The following is a 22947-nucleotide window of genomic DNA, read 5'->3' as shown; positions in this document are numbered from 1 at the left end:
TTATTTTATTTTACTGACCCCGAAAGAATGAAAGACAAAATTGATATCAATGAGATTTGAACTAAGAACATAAGAACTCAGAAATTAGTGGAATGGCAAAATTCTAAGAATAAATGCTGCATTTTTTTCAAATGCTCTCACAAGTTTGCCATTCCACTAATTTCTTTTATTAGTAGAGAGGGCGTCCAAATTATTTACAATGAAGATATTATTGTTAACGCTATTGTAGGTATTATTATTATTATTATTATTATTATTATTATTTTTACAACTTGTGGTACTGGTAATGCTGATGGCTACACGAGTGTCTACTCTGCCACAATTCAGTAACTAAAATATTTGATTTTGCTATTGTATCAACAGCATTAACAGAATAATGGTGATTTCTTTTAACAACAATAATTATACTAATGATTGTTGTTACTATTATTATAATTATTTCATTAATATAAACAATAAAACACCATTTTGAATCCTTATCATAATTAGTGTCACATGCAACGATTTTCTCTGTGTACAATAGGGAATATCCGAGCAATGTTTACCAAACGAAATGAGTAGAAAACACACACTTAAATACACAATATAATATATATTAGTTACAAGATATTAAATACAACTAAGCAGAGAACAGATAAAAAAAAATGTACACTAAGTAAAACATTAAGAATAAATAAAGAAGCCAGACAAGAATGAATTTGAAAAAATGAATACAGAAGCAGTAAAATAAACAGTTTTTTTCTACAAACTATCTTGAGTGTCTTTGTGGTAAGGTCACCATATTATCCACAAAATAAATAGATCATTGGTTCAAAGCATGTTATAGTTATGGTGTGGTAAGACCCCAAATCTACTATTTTAATTTTAAAGTTGAGTATTTGGTACTTAATGTTATTTTGCTAAATTCTTCATTATTTTCATAATTAATTGTTAACAAAAGCAGTGTATATTAACACAGATATAGTAATAAAAGATCTAAAGCGTTTTTTTTTTTTTTTTGTTTTTTTTTAGTAATTTTATTGCTTGAACTATTATGAACTTCACAGCTGATATTTTATGTCAAAAATTGTCCCAAACAATGAAAACAAAAGAGATATAGTTGGTTTATAAAATCCTTCAAAATTCTCAACTTATCTTCAAAATTAATTAAAATAAATATGCACTGTATTTAACCCTTTAGCATTTAAACCAGCTATATTCGGCTCAAATATTCTACCAGTTAAAATGTTCAAAGTGGCCAGATCTGGCCTCACACTTACCCTACAATGTCAGCCTAAAAATAAGCAATTAAATGAACATCCCAAAGCTATGACATAATGTATGATTAATTGAACAATGTGAATGAATAAGCATTACATCTGACAGAGTAATCTGAATGGTAAACGGTTAAAGATGTCAACACAAAAGGATTCAAAATAGAAGAGATGGACTCCACCAATCTGACTCAAAGGAAAGATTAAAAATCAACAATGTTGCTACAAAGACTTTGATGGCTCTGAGACCCATTATTATCAATGTATTATGAGCCAGTGATTTTCAACTGGCAGAATCACCAGAACATCAGAAAAATGCCATATGGTATTTCTTCTAGCTCTACACATTCTAAGGTCAAATTCTTCCAAAATCAACTTTCATCTCCTCAGGGTCAATAAAATAAAGTACCAGTCAAATACTAGGGTTCACAGTTGACTAATTCCTTCTCCTAAGATTTCAGATCATGTGCCTACTCTAGAAACAATTATTATTATTACAAAGGTAGTTAACAGGCAGAATCATTACTGAACCAGACAAATTGCTTAGTGGTATTTCTGGCTTTACACCATGAGTCCAAGTGCTGTTGAGCTCAATTTTACCTTTCATCTTTTTGAGGGTCAACAGAATAAGTACCAGTCAAGCACCAGTATAAGTTGATCATATATAATGAACTTACTCTTTCTCCTAAAAATTTGCTGGCCTTATACAAAAATTTGAAATCATCATCATCATTATTATTATTATTATTAAGGTGGCGAGCTGGGGGAATCATTAGCACGCAGGGCAAAATGCTTAGCAGTATTTCATCTGCCGCTACATTCTGAGTTTAAATTCTGCCAAGGTCAACTTTCGGGGTCGATTAAATAAGTACTAGTTATACACTGCGCTTGATGTAATCGACTTAATCCTTTTGTCTGTCCTTATGGCGAAAATTTGAAATCATTATTATTATTATTATTATTACTATTATTAAGGTGGTGAACAGGCATAATTGTTAGCAAGCCATGCAAAATATTTAGTGACATTTTTTTCTGGCATTATGTTTTGAGTTCAAATTCTACTGATGTTGACTTTACCTTTCATTCTTTCGGGGGTTGATAACTTAAGTACTAGGATCAATGTAATCCACCAGCCCCAACTCCCAAAATTTCAGGCCTTGTACCGATAGTGGAAAGGAGTATTATTATGATCATCATCATTATTGTTGTTAGTGCCGGTAAATAGGTAGAATTCTTAACATGCCAGACAAAATGCTGAGTGGCATTTCTTCCAGCTTTCCATTCTAAGTTCAAATGCCACCGAGGGTGACTTTGCCTTTTATCCTTTCAGGGTTGATAAAATAAATACCAGTTGAGCACTGAGGGTGATGCAATTGACTTGCACCCTCTCCATAAGTGTACTGGCCTTATGCCAAAATTCAAAACCATTATTATTATTATTATTAGTATCATTATTATCATACAAGGTTTTATCATTACGCTTCCTAGTTTGTTTGCTCTTTTCTAATGCTGTGCCACTACTAAATACATTTGTCATATGTTATGTTACTTTCGTCTGCAACAGCTTGATTCTGCTTGTTTACAAAACCACCGTGTTGATTTCTTAAATGTGCCAAAAAGACATCTCTTTCAGATAATATAGCTTGTCAGCTGCTACTGATTTACATTTAATTTATATAAGCATAATATAGTGTTTTTAGATTTTCTTCAAACAGGTCATTTATTTGGCATTATCTTCAGCAGGGTTGCAAGATTTATCTAAAGATTATATACTATTTTTCAGGATCAGATTTAATTTCTTTTGTAATTTAGGCTAGTTGCCACCTTAAACCCTTTAGCATTCACATTATTCAGTCAAATGCTATGCTTATTTATTCACATTGATTTGAATTAATCATGCAATATCTCATAGCTTTGAGATTTTGTCATGTGTTTGTTTATTTTTAAATGATATTGTAGAGTTGGTGTGAGAGTCTGGATCTGATCATTTTGAACATAAACAGGTAGAATATTAGGGCCAGATATATGGCTGGTTTAAATATGAATTTTAAGAGAAAAGAATTCCTATTGAATATCGTCATGTTAAATTTCCAACCAAGTAATATATTTTACTAATTTACAATTAAATTTTTCATTTAGTGCTACTTTCCATGAATTGATTTGGCAACCACAATCTTTAGCTGTTAGTGTGTTCCCCAATGCATGTTCCAAGAAAAAATTCTGGTGTTCCATAGGGTAAGGTATCTTAAGGAGATGCAATAAAAACTTATTTTATAATTTTATTTTTTTAAAAATGGTGTGTACCATTTTCAAAATAAGTTGTTGCTTTTTTTTTTTTTTATATAAGAATGAATTTTAACTTTTATTTCATTTAACTTCTTTTATTGCAATTACATGCAACTATTGCCCATAAATTATAGATATGGGTTCCATGATTTTTGGAAAGTTGTATAGTGAGTTCCAGGACAAAATGAGTTTAGGAATCAACAACCTAATGGATAACTGCATAATTACTCCATGTCAGGCTCACATTCATGAGTTTGATTCCTGGACCAGACTGTGTATTGTGTTCTTGAGCAAGACACTTTATTTCACATTGCTCCAGTTCACTCAGTTTTAGAAATTAAATGTAATGTCACAGGTGCCAAGCTGTATTGGTCCCTTTGCCTTTCCCTTGGATAACACTGGTGGCATGGAGAGGGGAGGCCGGTATGCATGGGCGACTGCTGGTCTTCCACAAACAACCTTGCCCAGACTTGTACCTTGGAAGGGAACTTTCTATGTGCAATGCCATGGTCAGTCATGACCGAAGGGAGTCTTTACACTTTACCTTAAGTTTATGCTAGAATCAGGTTGGTTCAGTACTGTGTACCACATCCAGGAATAAAACAGCTGATTATGACTAGAAAATAATCTAATTGTAACATAGATCTAAATATACAAAACAAAAAAAAAAAAACCTTTTTCTTTAAAAATAAAATTAATAGAAAAAAATTTATAAATGTTAGTATCTTTAGTGTTATGGAAGTATTTGTTGCAGTCTCTCAAAGAGTATTTTATTTTGATATCATAATATTTTATATAAACTTTTTGAGAGAATGTGAAATAGTCCTTTTTTGGAGCAGAATATCTTGAACACATACATAGAGCTATAAATAATAACAAGTAAATACTGGGTTGGAAAATCTTTTTGAATTAAAGATTGTCTTTGATGTTTTCTATCTAAAAGAATTTTTCAACCTAATATTAAAGAAGACCCATCTACCATAGCAGAATTGATACCGATGCTAGTGCCACATAAAAGGCACTGGTGATGGTGCCACAAAACAGCACTGATGATTGTGTCATGTAAAAGGCATCAGAGCTGGTGCCACATAAAAAGCACCAAGTACACTCTGTAAAGTGGTTGACACTAGGAAGGGCATCCAGCCCTAGAAACTATGCCAGAGCAGACATTTTGGAGCGTGGTGTGGCCCTGCCTTACCAGCTCCTGTCAAACCATCCAACCCATACTGGCATGGAAAACAGACGTTAAATGTGACAATGAATGATGATGATTTACATGCTGTTATTTATAGCTTTATGTAGTTGCTTCCCAAAAAGTTTGTTTTATATATTGCTATTTTACAGAAGCAGTGTCCTTCAGTTTTTTAATTTTGTGAGTTCCATGGATCAACTGAGAGAGGGAACAAAAGAGAGAGAAAGAGAGTAAGTGAGTGACTGAGTGAGTAAGAGTAAGAACCATATTAAATACACAGAATAAATCAACCTCATAGAATCATGCAGAAAGCCAGTTAAGCAATGACAACCAGATATACCGATAAAACTGTGAGTTTACTCCCGTCCCCTCTTCTTTACCCTTTGTCTCTAAGAATCATTAGATATTCTAAGAATGACCATATGCTATGTCTACATGCACAAACCTGTTCATATACATAACTACTAGTTAAGACACTGAAGTTCTAGCAATTAAAAAAAATTTTTTTGTCTTTTGGTAATGCATAATTTTGTGGAAAATGTCACTGGTTTTAAGGTTTCTTTTAAAGGACCAATTTTGTTTGAAAGCACCAGTTTATTTGTTTTTTTTAAAAATCTGATGAAACAATATGCACAGTGATTGTGCATGTGCACCTGTGCAAGTGTATGCATGTGTAACTAGCTTTGGCAGATTCCATCACCAACTTCTGCTTGCAAAGCACTGATCAACACAAAACCACTAGTCTAAAGTGCTGCACAGTGGAACTGAACTCAAGACCAATCTGGTTGTAGAGTTAACTTTTTAACAACACAGCCAATCCTGCTTTTCATTTGTTTAACTTCAGGTAAGTTTTGATACAATAAATAAATAAATATATATATATATATATATATATATATATATACATCCCCACCCACATACATACACATATACATACATGACCAAAGGCAGCCAGTCATGACCATCTAGACTTTATTAAGATACAATCTGACTAGGGCCACATTATCCAACATTTCTTTTTCCTTATGATAGTAGGGTGTATTTGATGGATATTTCATTGCTATTTCTAACATTTGAGCAACCCAATTAGGCTCACTCCATTTGTGGTGGTCCTGGAACAGGTAGTTAGCTCTAGTAACCTCCGCTTGATAACCGTTAATTCAAAGCTTTCAGCCATAATATCTCTCATTGTATACCATTAGGTATTGCAGTATGTTAAGAAAGCAAAGAAAGGAAATGCAACTCTTTAACAATGTGTTGTTTCTGTTTGTGCACTGACTTCATCTTCTAATGTAATTAAAATTAAAGAGAGAAAACATTAATCATATCCCAGTGCCTATGTTAAAAAAGGTAAGAGTGAGCAATACAAAACAACATCAATACTTCTAGCACAGATATTTACCATATATAGAAACACAACAGAAGACAGATATGAAGCCAGAGAGTGTTTTTTTTTCCCCCTTAGATTTTTTTTTTTTTTTGAAGGAGAAAAAAGAGAGTTCCACAATTACAATATTCAGTTTTGAAAAACAGCCACGACACATAATAAAAGAGATAAGCATACCTTTTTGTTTGTCAGGTAACATGAACACTTTGGTTCATTAACATAGTTCCTATAACCAATATGGTTATCCTCATTGCTGTTATTATTTCCAATACTTCGCCTATCCATTATATATTAATATTGTGAAATATTTCCAGACTGAAGTGATATGGTCTGCCATCACGTTTCACCCAAAAAGCAGTTATTGTCAGCATTTGTTAATTTTTGCATCTCAGAGTTACATGCGTCCATGATTTTATTTTATGATAATGGTTATGATTTGATTAATTGGTGTTAGTCATATCCAAACAACAAAGTCTATATCATAGTTTAGTTGTCACTTTCTATATATGAGCAATTATTTCCTGTTAATAAAGGGACAACCTCATGAAAGAAACTTCAACTGTGTAATAAATGGGGCAAACAACCAGAAAGTCTGTTGAGCAATTTACTGTTTAAACCATTCTCACTTTTTTTTTTCTAACAGCACAACTAATTAATACATTAAATGAAGATCTCCTTTGTAATCAAGGAAAAGAAAGGATTGGTGAGTTCTCAGCCAACACCTACTTGTGTTTGTCATCTTTAGTAAATCAGAACAAATAACTCTATAACACCATTCTGAAGATGGCCAAGGCTTGTGGTACAAGGCCAGTCAGTATACTTACTTCCTTTTGCATAGAATTATATTCCATTCCTAAACTAACATTATGAACAATTAGAGAACAAAAGAAACTATAGAAGGCTCAATAGTCAATTGGTCAACAGGCTTTCTGGCTATTTGTTTAAGCAAGCAATATATAAACTCAGAGTCACACACATGTATGTTAGTATACAAAAAACATGAGGAAAGGTATTCAATGCAGTACTATTATTATTATTATTATTATTATTATTATTATTATTATTATTATTATTATTAACAATACTACTAACTGTTTTTTATTAACCAACAAGGGTTGACAAAAACATCAAGGATGACACAAAGCATCAGAGTGGGATAACAAAAAGAAAATATGTAAAAAATGAAAATAACAGAAACAAAAATATTCAAATAATGATTTTCCAAATGGAAGGTGGCTACTTGAGAAAACCCTACAAAACTGCCACCCCTTGGTCACTGCAGCATGTGTCCTTGCCAGTTGTTCTACTTCAGTTTAGAAGCACATGCCTCAGAGCAGGACCCTTCACTTGGACTGTGCTTACCACTTTCGACCACATTTCAATAAATTTGCTATAAAGCAGTACATTTCTCTCCGCCCCACCCCCTTTCCTTTACTTGAAAAAGTTGATGAGGTCTTGGCTAATGAGGAAGGGATCTGTCTTTAGCTCTTTCAGTTTTGTCCAACACAACCACTTCCACTAAAGTCTTCAGAAAGATAAACATTACCAGACCTCAGCCAAAGGATGGTAGCAGGATAATCTTCATAATAAACTCAGCTGATAACAGGATCCACCCAACATAGCAGCAGGTGTATGGTATAACTCCACAAGTCAGCAATGTGTAGGCACTGAATGGGTGCTTGTGGAACAGTTTCACCACTGTGCATGCCTCCAGAATTTATCTCAATCAATATCCCCTGGTAGTATTGTCAGGCCAAGGATTTTGGAAATTATCCATGGGCACTGGTTTGACAGTCTTTCAGAACAGACCATCCATTGCTGACTTGCAGAGTTATGTCAGACAGCTGCTATTATAGGCAAGAAAGATACAATTATCAGCTAAGTCCATTGTGGTGATTGCCACAAAGCCCTCCTTTAACTGGGAAGGGAAAGCAGTTTTCATCTGTTTGGTGGCTATAGCATAAGTTGTGTATTGGACAAAGCTGAAAGGTCTAAAGACACACTTTTCTTCTTTGGTCAAGCTTCCTTCCCCACTCAACTTCTGAAATATCATCAATTATTATCTGTATACACTTATATTTCTTTTTCTTCTCACATTTAACTTTCTATACAAAGCCCAATAATTTATTATATTAGTCTTTTTAATTGATCCCATGGTGGCAAGTAAATCCTCATCATCATCAATGAGCTGGAAGAATTATTAGTACACTGGGCAAAATGGTTAGTGGCATTTAGTCCATCATTACATTCTGAGTTCAAATCCCACTGAAGTTGACTTTGCCTTTAATCCTTTTGGGATCAAATAAGTACCAATTACACACTGGGTCCGATATAGTCGACTTATTCCTTCCCCACAAATTTCAGACCTTGGCTATAGTAGAAAGAATTATTATTAATTATTTTTTTTTTTATAAGTATTATTATTATTATTATTATTATTATTATTATTATTATTATTATTCAAAAACTTAGATGGAGCAGGATTGCAAAACGGCTTTTTCCATCTGTTGTTGATAGTTTTTCCTGTTAACCTCAACTTCTATTCAATCAGTCTGAAGTTCTCACCTAAATTCCATTTCTCAGACTTATAGATATATTTAATTTCTTGTCATGACTTTTGTGAGATTTCTACTTTTATTGCCAAATGATGAGGTGGTGTTTTAAAGAGCATCATGTTTCTAAAATATACACCATTATAATCTATCTTTCAGATAGAAAGCCAAGTATACAAGCTTAAAGAGAAAGAGATGGGAGGTGGTAGTAGGTAAATAGGTAGGTAGGTAGATGATAGAGGAAGATAGGTAGCTAGCAAGGTAGCTAGCTTAGACAGGAAGCTGGCTAGAAAGATAGATATGCAACCAGACAAGTTGTCTGACAGACTGACAAACAGATATGTAGACAGACAGGCTGACACATAGACGAACAAACAAACAGATATATGAACAGAATGCATTCATGTACACAGATGTGCAAACAGACAGGCAGATACATAGAGAAACATAGGAAGACAGACATGTAGGCAAACAGACATGTATACAAACAAACATGTACACTGACAGAGAGACAGAATGTAGACATACAGGCAGACATGTAGACAAGGCAGAGTAAGTACCATAGGTGAAAAGGTAAGTCAGTAGAATAGCATATATAGCTAAATATGCAAGCATAAAGGTATGCATGTAGGTAGGTTTAGAAAGGTAGGACGACGAAGTGTTAATTGACAGTTCTATAACTTATTTCCAACTAATTCAGGCCCTTATACATTTCTAGACTTTTATTGCCACTACTAATTAGATTAGCCTAGTTCTGAAATCCCCAAAGCTTGATTCGAGTGCTCTGTCTATCTGTTAGTTATGACAATGCACTTAACTGCACCAAAAATACCTGTTCTACCTTTGTAAATTAACACCTGGTGAGTGAAAAATATGCTGGGCTGCCAACTCCCTCCAGTAAATTTCAATGTATTATGATCCTTATACACTAACAAATCCACTTTGGCTTCACTACCACCACCACCATCACTGGTGGTGGTGGTGATGGTGGTGGTGGTGGTGGTGGTGGTGGTGGTAGTAGTAGTAGTCTGTTTAATCAAAGAATCTTCAGTAGATTGACTAACTGGATAGATACAAAATGAATTGGACACAATATGATTGATTGCCTAACCTGCTACATATGGCAGCCAAATATCTCAAATCACATACTACTGTCTTAAAAATATAAAAAAATAATAAAGAATGGAAAAACACATTGGATAATGTAGTTCAAGATTCACTCTCTGAGTAAAAGATGAGATAATCAAGGCTGGAATGCCTTTGATCATTAGTCTGTATGTCAGGGCTATCCAAGATTAAATAACAAAAACAACACAAAAAAAGCACTTGTCCCTAAGAATTTATACATCTTGTGTGTAAAGACACATGTGAGTAATTCTTAAGAAAACTGCTTTTCAACATAACTACATCTTGTATGTGTTCTACCCAAGTTTGGTAGATCTCTCTATCACTCTTATTGCAAGAAATACAGTGAGCTATTAGAAACTTAAAATCAATGACACTATTGTTTCCAAAATGAAATATAAATTTTTTTAAAAAAAGTAATAGCAGTTGTAATTGCTATTCTTGTTATTGTTCTTGAACAAGCTCAAAGACTTCTCAAGCTCAAACAAATGTATAGCATGTTGGTAATTGATTTAATATGCAAGCAAGACACTCCACAAGTTTTTCATCCAGCTCTTACCTTAGCTCTGTCCAATATTATATCATTCAATAATTGCATACAATTAGCCTAATTACCACTATTTCTCACAAAGCCTTAGGGACATTTTATAAAACATTAAGGTTCTAGGCAAACACGGTCAGGATATGCTACCCAACTCCATTAGCAGAAATTAACAGTTAAGATAATTCTTCAAAGCCTGCAACAATCAACCGATGAAGGTGTCCTACCTGAAATACCATTGTTTATCTCTTAATTTTAATTCTTATCATTTACAATACAGACCTAGTTTCCTAGAATCCTACTGTTTCACTATAATACAAACCAAAGGGCTGACAGAGACCTAGTTCCTTAAATCCTTTAAAGTGCCACTGATTCTTTGGTACAAAACCACCTTACATTATACTTTTATATAAGACCTTTTTGCTAAATTACATTCCAAACTTCAGATTAAAGTAAAATGGATCTGTTGATATCAACATGAAATTAGCATTAAGACACCCCACAAGTCTCATTCAATTAGCATGTATGTGGCCAGACATTCAGTACTGTAACTAAACACAGCAGTACAGTACTGTTCCAGTCAACAGTTTAAAATAAAATGGACTTCCATCAGTTTTAATGATGAATATTCATCAAACTGCCCATTTGATTAGCATGTAATTAGCAGCTGAACATTCCACAGACATTGATGTAATTCTCAAGCAGAATGTGGGACACAGCATGTGATGGCAGATCATTAAGTTATACATAGAGTATGACCAACAGGCTTCCACACAATTTCTGTTTACCCATTTTCACTCACAAGGTATGAGTTGACAACCCATATATATCCCTGGTTGCGTTTTTACAACGCAAAACCTACCTACTCCTACTTGTTTGGACATGAACTCGCCAGGAAGCATCTGCCGGAGCATACGAAATGTTCCGTAGGTAGTCAACACCTGTAGCTAACAGTTGCATACTGTCCTTCTCTTCCAGATTGTGAAAGCTTACCATAATGTTTAATCCAAATACAGTGAAATTTTAAGACTTCATTTTTTTATGGCCCTATATGGGTTAAGGCTATAATAAGTACACTTGGCTGAGGATTCTGCAAAATATCATTAAATGACACAAATCAAAGAAAGAGACTTGCCCAACATGTTAGAAATAAACTTGTCCAACATGTTAAAGCAACCAAATCTCTTTCCAGTCACACTGTACCATTTCAAAGAAGGAAAGAACTGGATAATGTAGTCTAAAAAAAATGAAATGGTCAAGGCTGGCACTTTTGATTATGGCTTTGATCAATTAAGGACGATCAACAACTACAACAACAAATAATTGGACAAAATTAGTTTGGAATAGGGTTTTATAAATTCCTTTCAAATTCTTAAGTATTTTAAAAAATTAATTAAAATCTGAAGTGCTGCATTAAAATATAGTCAAGTGTTAAAATGGAGACCATATATTTCAAGACTAAATTTTAGAACAATATGCTTCCACCTTAAACATAGCATTATCAAAATTCAAATCAGATGCTTTACTTGACCAGATATAGGTAGAGTATACATTTATTGCTATGGGCCTAATAAGAAAAAACCACTATCAGCTATTCAGTGTGCAAGAAATAACAACTAAATATCTACAAAAGAAGTCCTAGATAGAGGCATAACATCCATTTTCCATAATGTTTGGTTCCAAAAGCCTTTCCAGACGACTGATTTTTCTGAACTAGGGACAGTCATCTTGGTCAAAACACACTAAATTAAACAAATATTAATTTACTTAAGTAATTAAATAAAGTATAGGAAGCTATACATTATTATAAATTATACAAGTTTATTATTAATACTGTACTGTACAAGGTACCAGTAAAATAGTCTAGTGGCTGTGGGAATTTTAAGTTCCTGCACATATATTAGCATAGATTAAAATAGGCTCTGGTCAATTAATATCCAGAAAGTTGGTGTTATACAAATATCCGTAAAATATGGACTGGTCATGGTTGAAAGAAATTTGATCATAAATCTTACTGTTTAAGGCTGGCTTGTGGCTAAATAACATAGCGATAACAATAGATACTCAGGGAAAACTAGTGATCAAAACTACTGATGATAAACATCAGAAAATAGTTTTTTCAAAAATGGAAAATAAATTTTACGTTATACTCTTTTACTTGTTTCAGTCATTTGATTGCGGCCATGCTGGAGCACCGCCTTTAGTCAAGAAAATCGACCCCAGGACTTATTCTTTGTAAGCCTAGTACTTATCCTATCGGTCTCTTTTTGCCGAACAGCTAAGTGACGGGGATGTAAACACACCAGCATCGGTTGTCAAGCGATGTAGGGGGGACAAACACAGACACACACACGTATATATTTATACATATATACAACAGGCTTCTTTCAGTTGCCATCTACCAAATCCACTCACAAGGCTTTGGTCGGCCCGAGCCTACAGTAGAAGACACTTGCTTAAGGTGCCACGCAGTGGGACTGAACCCGGAACCATGTGGTTGGTAAGCAAGCTACTTACCACACAGCCACTCCTGCGCCTATGAGGACAAAGATAAATGAAATATTTCAGTAACAACTTTTCATGACAAATGTCTCTGCTTAGAACATTAGATGTCTCTTCTTCCACATAACATAAACATTATTTCACTATCTGAACAGGCTTGCTCAAAAAAAAAAAAGACAAGAGATCACAGATGCAACAACACAATATCTATTCTAAATATCAAATCCATTACTAACTTTTATGAAACACTTATACACAACTAATTTCCTTATTGGTATTTGGTACTCAGCCAAATGCATGCTCTGCTGTTTGATGGAAACCTGATACAGTAACTTATTGTTAAATAGTTCTTCTGTAGCTTTGTCATAAGAAATAAGATACTTCCACTCCTCCTATAACAAACCTGTGTTCACCTTAATAATTGTAAATCTCTAACTCTACTCCCTTCAGTATACAGCTTGTTTATTTTAAACTATCATCTTATCTATTTTTTTCCCCACATTGTATAATAGGAAGCCTCAAGGTGATTGTCCCACAAGAAATAGCTGAATCTCCCTCCAAATCACATCATAGATGGGATGGATATAGAACACCTCTGATCATAGCTCTACTCAGTCAGAGCTCACATGAGATTAACAGCAACAAGAACAACAAAATATCCCTAATTTCTTCACTAAATTTAAATTTAGAGTGATTAGTAATAATGTTGATCATTGTTATTAAATGTAATGTCTTTGTAATGATAAATTGATAAATTGTTATTTAGTTCTTAAGTCAAACCTAAATGAGCACACATTATCTAATGGCATTCCAGTCATGACCACCCTGCTTTTTAGCAGTATTTAACCATTTAGCATTCAGATTACTCCATGAAATGCAATGCTTATTTATTCACAGTGTTTTGAATTAACCATACACTATCTTATGGCTTTGATACTTCAATGTTGTGATTGATTATTTTAGAATGCTATTGTAGGTCAGGTGTAAGAGGCCAAATCTGGCTGGTTTGAGCATAAAACAAAATACTTAGGCTGGTTTAAATGCAATAAGGTTAAGACTTCATTATCTGGTACTTTGTTTTCCCCATTTTTAAAGTGAGTAGAGTGTAATTTGAGGCAAAAGTTGACTGCTATATTTCTAGTATATCAAATGACCAGGTAGGGGTTCCATTGGTGGAAAAATACATATATGCACAAAGACTGCATTTACTTTACAATATTCTTCAGCTTTCATTCAGATAATTATCAATCTTCAACTGATTCATTAATATATTAGTCATGTCAGTTACAAGACACATCTCATGGATGCTCTGAGTTGCATCATCAGTAATGTTCCTGGGATCTCAGAGGTAATTTCAGGTATTTCAAAATCAGACTCCTTCTCCCAGTTAGGATTGACCAAGTCCCAGCTTGCCTCTCAGCAATAGCAAGCCACTGCTCTGTCCTTTCTATCCAAAGCCATCTAGTGGCCTTCTCTGCAGTTTCATTGATGGAACATTTAGCCTTCTTCGTCACTGCACCAGTAACTCCAAGCCCGGTCAAAGCTTTGCAGAGTAAACACCCAACAAAACCTTGGCGGCGTGCTTCAATTGGTTTGCAAAAGGCCTGCCAGCCTTGGCTTCTTTGCATTGCTTTACCAGCTAATGCATTTACAAATTTTGAGGTTGCTTTTTTTCTACTTTTACTACTGGGTAAAATAATAATACAGTTCTATATTTAAGAGATGAGGAATTCTGTACATTATTTACACTCAACGGATATTTGTCCTCATCTTGTTTGTTGTTAACACAACGTTTCGGTTGATACACCCCCCCCCCCCCCCCCCCAGCCTTCTTCAGGTGTCTTGAGGAAATTTCGAACCTGGGTTCTCATTCCTAAGGTCTTTTTCGATTTTATTATTATTATTCAAGCAGTGACCAGAAAACTAATAATAATAATAACATCGAAAATTACCTTAGGAATGAGAACCCAGGTTCGAAATTTCCCCAAGACGCCTGATAAAGGCTGGAGGGTATAACAGCCGAAACGTTGTGTTAACAACAGACAAGATGAGGACAAATATTCGTCAATTGTAAATAATGTAAATAATGTACATAATAATAATTTGGAATATGAAAAGCATAAAAGTTGTGCCTATAATAGTTGGTGCATTGGGAACTCTAAATAAAGATACTGAAAAATATTTGAAGGAGGTTGGAATAGAATGTCCTGTAGAACTTCTACAGAAGTTCTCTTAGGGACAGAAAGATTATCAAGAGGGTTCTAATCTCCTGAAAGACTAATGAAAAATAGTGGCTACTGAAGGTTACAGATAATAATCCACTACCCACATAAATCCTACCAGGAATAAGACTGAGCCCGAGTCAAATCAATAATAATAATAAATAAATAAATGACAATATCTTTTATCTTTTACTTGTTTCATTCATTGGACTGCAACCATGCTGGAGCATTGCCTTGAAGTGTTTTAGTAGAATGAATTGATCCCAGTAGAAATATTTTTAAAAAGTATTCATTCTATTTGATATAAAATAAATTCTAAATACTTGAAGTCATGTGCCACCAATATATTCTTTTTATTAATTCTTTAAGAAACCCTTCTGATAATTAACTAATTAAAAGCTTGATTACTGTATATTCTTTAATTTGTTCCGGTCATTGTACTACAGACTTTGATGGGGTAATACCTAGAGGTTTCGTTGATCAAATCAACTCCAATATATATTTTACATCAGATACCTATTCTATTGGTCTCTTTTTTTGCTGAACCACTAAGTCATGGGAGACATTAACAAACCAGTACTGCTGTCAAGCAGTGAGACTGAGACCCCCTTCGGTCATGACAGACCATGGGATTGCACCTAGAAAGTTATCCTCCGAGGTACAAGTCTGGGCAAGGTTGTTTATGGAAGGCCAGCAGTCGCCCATGCATACCAGCCTCCCTTCTCCATGCCACCAGTGTTATCCAAGGGAAAGGCAAAGGCCGATACAGCTTGGCACCTGTGATGTCGCAACTCAATTCTACAGCTGAGTGAACTGGAGCAACGTGAAATAAAGTGTCTTGCTCAAGAACACAACACAAGGCCTGGTCCGGGATTCAAACTCACAACCTCACGATCGTAAGTTCGACGCTCTAACCACTGAGCCATGCGCCTTCACTGAGTGAGAAACAACTATATAAACATACACACATACAATGAGCTCCAGCATAATTTCTGTCAGTCAAGCATTCACTCCCAAACCTCATGGTACACAATAGGGCTGAACCTAAAACCAACTGTTGATGAAGTAAACTTTATAACTAGACAGCAAAGTTTCTACCTATGATTCATTTATAAACCACGGTAGCAGACAAGTCAAAGATAAGTCACAATGATAGATAAATCACAGTAGTAGATAAGTCACACTGTGTTTATAATCTTTTGGTAGCAGTCTTTGACCCATACACAAATCACATGTTTCTCTCTGAGAATAATGTTTGCAACACTGCTTGCAGCCGCATTAAAATAATTAATACATTTAGCAGAAATAATCGCAATTATTGTTAATAAAGCTAACAAAGTCTTGGAACCACAGGTGTGGCTGTGTTCTAAGAAGTTTGCTTCTCAACGATATGGTTCTGGGTTCAGTCCTACACCTAGGGCAAGTGTCTCATACTATAGACACAGGTTGGGTAAAACCCGAGTGGATTTGGTAGACACAAACTGAAAAAATCCTCTGTGTGTGTGTGTGTGTGTGTGTGTGTGTGTGTGTGTGTATACACACACACATATATATGTATGTGGGTGTGTTTATGTTTGTTCCCCACCATTACTTGACAACTGGTATTGATTTGTTTACATGACTTAGGAAACGAGGCTGATACAATAAGTACCTGGCTTAACAAAAAAAAAAAAAAGTAAAGGGGTTGATTTGTTTGACTAAAATCCTTTAAGGCAGTTCTACGACATGGCCACAATCAACTAACCGAAACAAGTAAAATAACCATAGCAATGGTGCAACCATTGCTTTTAAATCATCATCATTCCTGGTTGGGTGATAATATATGCCACATCTAATGAGCATTACAGCCACTTCGTAGGGGACAGTGTATATGCTTTGCACACTTGAAAGGATTATCATCATCATCACCATTTAACATCCATTTTTCATGCTGGCACGGGTTGAACAGTCTAACAGGAGCCGGCAAGCCAGAGAGCTGCATCAGGCTCCAATTGTTTGTCTTGACATGGTTTCTACGGTTGGATGGCCTTCATAATCCTTTCTGCTATAGGCACAAGGCCCGAAATCTCTGGGGAAGGGGTAAGTCGATAATAACGACTCCAGTACTCAACTGGTATTTAATTTATTGACTCCAAAAGGATGAAAGGCAAAGTCGACCTCGGCAGAATTTGAACTCAGAATGTAGCGGCAGACGAAATACCACTCAGCATTTCACCCGGCATGCTAACAGTTCTGCCAGCTCACTGCCTTCATAACGCCAATAACTTTACAGTGTACTGAGTGCTTTTTATATGGCACCAGGTTGAGTATATAAATTCATGAGATTGTGTTTGAATGAAAAGAACATTTACAAATTTATTTCTAAAAAAATCACAATATCGTTCCTGGTTTTAAAAGTTCATAGAAATATTAATGACAGACTAGAGTCAATCACTTCTACACTGATGTAATAATGCCAACCCATTGCTATTCATGTCTCTTGTATACAACCCAGCTGGGGCATGGAATTTACAGCTATTGTGAAGTGCAGGTGTGGCTGTGTGGTAAGAAATTTGTTTGCTTCCAAACCACATGGTTTCAGGTTGAGTCCTACTGTGTAGCATTTTGGGCAAGTGTCTTCAACAATAGACTTGAACTTACCAAACACTTGTGAGTGGATCTAGTAAATGGAAGCTGAAAGAAGCCTCTATATATATGTACATATATGTGCATTTCTGTGTGTTACTGTCTCCTTGTATTGACATCACATGATAGTTGTAAACAAATATCATCATCATTATGTGAGCAGTATACTTCATTATTAATCTTCCATGAAAACATGTCTGGTCAAGGAGAAATATTACCTTACTTGGAAACAGGTGAAGGTTGGTGACAAGAAGGGCATCCAACTAGAGAAAAACTGCCAAAACAAATTCTGTCCAATACATGTAAGCATGCAAATGTGGACATTAAAATGATGATTCCTGCTGGTGACAACAATTCCATTTTCATGTAATTCACATGGTCAAGTATATATCTTGACCTAATTTCTAACATAGGGAAATAGTTCAGCATGCTTTATTTCTGGCATTTTCTTGAGTGTTTCTGCGCATCCACTGGTCTGTCACTGATTTTCCCAACCCACAAAACTCTCTCTCTCAACACTACACTCCTCAGTGTATTCTCCCATATTCTTCAGTATCTTCAATAAAACACAACTCCCCACCCCCAAATCACAACTTATAATAGCACGTAATTTAGTATTTTTCCTATTACTTTTTTTTACCATCAGAAATAGAAATAATTTTTTAAAACACATTTGTCAACAAATATTTGCATAGGCGCAGGAGTGGCTGTGTGGTAAGTAGCTTGCTTACCAACTACATGGTTCCGGATTCAGTCCCACTGCGTGGCATCTTGGACAAGTGTCTTCTACTATAGCCTCGGGCCAACTAAAGCCTTGTGAGTGGATTTGGTAGACGGAAACTGAAAGAAGCCCATCATATATATGTATATATATGTATATGTATGTGTTTGTGTGTCTGTGTTTGTCACCCGACTATTGCTTGACAACCAATGCTGGTGTCTGAGAGTATACAGACAAGAAGTTAGAGATATGACCAATGTAGCATGGATATGATCATTTGTTTTGTTGAAGGGTCTAATTCTGCTTAAGCAGAAGTTTGTTTTCATGCGTAACATCATCAACATCTATCTGTTTACAATGATGATATTCATCCAGACCGCATATGACCAGCTCCTCAGAAATGATCATTTGCTGCATATGTGTAGGAGTGGCTGTGTGGTAAGTAGCTTGCTTACCAACCACATGGTTCTGGGTTCAGTCCCACTGCGTGGCACCTTGGGCAAGTGTCTTCTACTATAGCCTCGGGCTGACCAAAGCCTTGTGAGTGGATTTGGTAGACAGAAACTGAAAGAAGCCCGTCGTATATATGTATATATATATATATATATATATATATATATATATATATATATATATATATATATATATATATATATATGTATATGTATGTGCGTGTGTATGTTTGTGTGTCTGTGTTTGTCACCCCCAACATCGCTTGACAACCGATGCTGGTGTGTTTAGATCCCTGTAACTTAGTGGTTCGGCAGAAGAAACCGATAGAATAAGTACTAGGCTTACAAAGAGTAAGTTCTGGGGTCAATTTGCTCGACTAAAGGCGGTGCTCCAGCATGGCCACAGTCAAATGACTGAAACAAGTAAAAGAGTATGTGTGTGTGTGCACGCGCGTGTGTGTGTGTGTGTGTGTGTGTGTGTGTGTGTGTACACATGCATGCACACTGTGAATTTCATGCTTAGAACAACAACATTTAGTGGTTATGTCACAGGTGGTGCTCCTTTTTGTGATTAAAAAAGAAGTCACTTATCTATGAAAGTAATTATGGTAGGTTTAATGAGCATTTAAGAAACTACTCGTGTTAACAACATTATTTGTTATGGAATGAACAAATGAGATAAAATTGTGTAACCTAAGTTAATGATAGACAAGGCAACTTCAATCTCTAGAACAGCAAGCTTTATGAGACATTGGTTATCATAATTTGGGCCATACCACCAAAATAAAAATTCTTTAAACACTGTGCATAGTGCTGAGTATACCTTAGATTAGACTAGGTAATTTGTAAAAATACATTAAATCAGATATAACGATTATGTTACAAAATTTTAGTTAAAAATTGTGATGTTGTATTCCAAATGTCATAAAATTCCACATACAGATCAAATGTTGCAAGTTGACTATGCCAGGTCTACGAGAATACAATTATGAGTAATATGACCTGGATCTAAAGTTAAATTAATGATGGAACAAGATAGACAGATAAAAAGCTAATAGGTAAACAATTACTTGCTAAATTTAAACCACACTTGTTATTTTGTTGCTTGTTTCAGTCGCTGAACTGCAGGTATGGCGGAGTACTACCTTGATAGGTTTTAGTTGATTATATTGACAACAGTACTTTGTTACCTATTTCATTGTTCTCAAAGGGAGTTTTAATACATATTTCATTGTTCTAAAAGGGGTGCTTTGTTACAGATTTCATTGTTCTAAAAGGGTGCTTTATTATATATTTCATTGTTCAATGTTACATGTTACATTATTCTAAAAGGGTATTTTGCTACATGCTCCATTGTCCTAAAAGGGTACTTTGCTACATGTTTCATTGTTCTAAAAAGGTACTTTGTTACATGCTTCATTGTTCTAAAAAGGTACTTTGTTACATATTTCATTGTTCTACAATAGCAAAATGGGGAAATAATTCAATTGATCATTCATATTATAGGATATTTCTGTTCAATTGCATTGGCTCCTATGCAAGGTTGATAAGAACACACACACACACACACACCAGACTTCCTTACAGTCTCTTCTACTAAAATCTCACTAACAAAGTATTGGTAAGTTCAAAGTTATGTCATAAGATACTTGCCAAAGGTGTCGTGTATGGAGATCAAATCCACAAACTTGTGGTTGTTGTGTTGCAAATTTTTTAACAGCACAGCCAATGCATGTGCCCATGAACAATCAATCAGACCTTTTGTTTCAAATGAGATATCAATTAATTAATAGAATAAAAATAATATAAACAACAAAAATAAATTTCCATTTTAACTAATTCTAGCATTCATTTTGTTCAGATTTAGAATACTATGGAATCCATTTAACTATAATTTATTAAAGTTCCTTACACAATTCAATTCCATTGCAAGGCACCTTTGGCAGATGTCTCTGGGCTGACCAAAACATTGTGAATGGATTTGCTAGACAGAAACTGAAAGAAGTCCATTGTGCACGTATGTTTATGTGTGTGTGTGTGTGTGCGTGTGTATATATATATATGTGTATATATATATATATATATATATATATATATATACACACACACACACACACACACACATATATATATTTATCATCATCATCGTTTAATGTCCGCTTTCCATGCCTGCATGGGTTGAACAGTTTGACTGAGGACTGGCAAACTAGGAGGTTGCATCAGGTTCCAATCTGATCTGGCAATGTTTCTACAGCTGGATGCCCTTTCTAATACCAACCACTCCAAGAGTATAGTGGGTGCTTTTTATGTGCCACTGGCACTAGTATTGACCATTCTTGAATGGTGCTTTTTACATGCCACCAGCACGGGTGTCAGTCAGGCAGCACTGGCATCAACCACATTTGAGTGGTGCTTTTTACGTGCCACCGGCATCAACCACTACTACAATTTCACTTGACTCAACAGGTCTTCTCAAGCACAGTATATTGCCTGATGATTGAAGGGTACTTTTAAACGGGCTGGTTATGCGACACTGACATCGGCCACAGCTACAATGTCATTTGGCTTGCCAGGTCTTCTCAAGCACAGCATATCTCCAAAAGTCTCGTTTGCCTGTCATGCATCTCTGTAAGGCCCAATATTTGAAAGTTGTGATTCACCACCCCATCCTATGTCTTCCTAAGGTCTACCTCTTTCACAGGTTCCCTCCACTGTTAGGGTGTGACACTTCTTCACACAGCTGTCCTCATCCATACGCAACACATGACCATACCAGCACAATCATCTCTTTCACAACACTTCTGATGCTTCTTATGTTCAACTTTTCTCTAAGGGCACTTACACTGCAAATGTTTTCTGAGATGTCTTTAAGATAATTTATGAAGGTAACGAAGTCTATGGTTGACAGTAATGCAGATTAGAATTGATAATTTCTCTCCAATGCAACCAGATAAGGATACCATTTTGGCTCTGATACATTTGCCAACCTGTAAAAGGCTTCTATGATAAAAAAGAAAAAAAAACAAACTTGTATGCACTTTTGTAGTCAATGAAGAGATGATGAAGTGTGAAAGGTGATTAGATTAGATAATGAAGCGAATAGAGGTAAGGTTATGCCCTGCAGAGGACTTAAGTGATCTCAAAGCTTTTCATTTGATCTAAGTCCTTAGGTAAACATACAGGTAGTGAAGACAATGTCCTTAAGAACCTACCTATGCTAATGACCTATTTCTCACTACATAAACTGTCAAAGTAAATAAATAAATGAAAACAGCAGAAGTTAAAAGTGTAGAGGTATGTGTGGGCTTAAGAGAAAACATTTTGAAGTGACACTGTCAAGGTAAAAAAAAGAGTATTAAGCAGGGTCCACAAAATCCAAATAGTGTCAATTAATTGGCATTGCTCGGTATGCAGCAAGTGATTAGACAGTAATTCAATACTGTGTAGTCAGTGCAAACAGTCACTATGGGAACCAGGACTGTAAAATGTACCAGATACACTAGAACAAATACGAGCTAAAGACTATGTTTTGCATGGATTGTTCACTGGAATTAGGACAGAAGTTCTATTACATAGGTGACATAATCAATACTGGTTGGTGGTGGAGGAGCAGGTGATATTGTAGAGATGAACTGGATTAGAGAAGAATGGGAAATAAAAGTATACAGGTGAACTGATCATGAATGCTTAAAAAAAATGTGTTTTATCTCTTAGTTTGAAAAGAGGAATATACAAGGCTTATGTTGATATATTGCTGTGAATGTAGAAAGATGAATCCAATCTTGTCTGTGTAACTCTAAATTGAGAGAGGGAGCAAGGGAAAATCTGAGAATAGTTCAATTAAGAAAAAGACTTATCATAGCATTCACATTCTTTTTATGATTTTGACTGATTTTATAACTAGTTTCAAAACAGACGGATGATTCACTCAGTAACTACTCTGAGTTTCTCTCATGTGATCATTCAAATAACTTGCACATATGTTGTGTATGTGTGTGCATACATTTGTGTATATATATATATATATTAAACGTAAATTGAAAACAGAACACAAAGGATATCGCGGTACACGTGTTTCAAGCTTTATAC

The 22947-nt window shown here is 35.1% G+C and overlaps 1 protein-coding gene across 3 annotated transcripts in view; it reads right to left on the bottom strand.

The window, feature by feature from the left end:
• The window catches only part of LOC106883358 (uncharacterized), a 279464-nt gene that overhangs the window by 212097 nt on the left and 44420 nt on the right, over positions 1-22947 (bottom strand). For 2 of the 3 annotated variants that reach the window (XM_089365289.1, XM_089365290.1), the window contains exon 2: positions 6296-6639. The exons of the other annotated variant lie outside the window; for it this stretch is intronic. In XM_089365289.1, coding sequence (XP_089221415.1) covers positions 6296-6403 — 108 coding nt within the window. In that variant the 5' untranslated portion in view covers positions 6404-6639. The remainder of the gene's footprint in view (positions 1-6295; positions 6640-22947) is intronic. 3 annotated transcript variants of the gene reach the window in all.

Source organism: Octopus bimaculoides, chromosome Z (assembly GCF_046866305.1).
Source record: "Octopus bimaculoides isolate indiv1 chromosome Z, ASM4686630v1, whole genome shotgun sequence".
Taxonomy (NCBI): Eukaryota; Metazoa; Mollusca; class Cephalopoda; order Octopoda; family Octopodidae; genus Octopus; species Octopus bimaculoides.
Note: the sequence above shows the minus strand (reverse complement) of the source record. Positions and strands in the feature narration are given on the sequence as shown.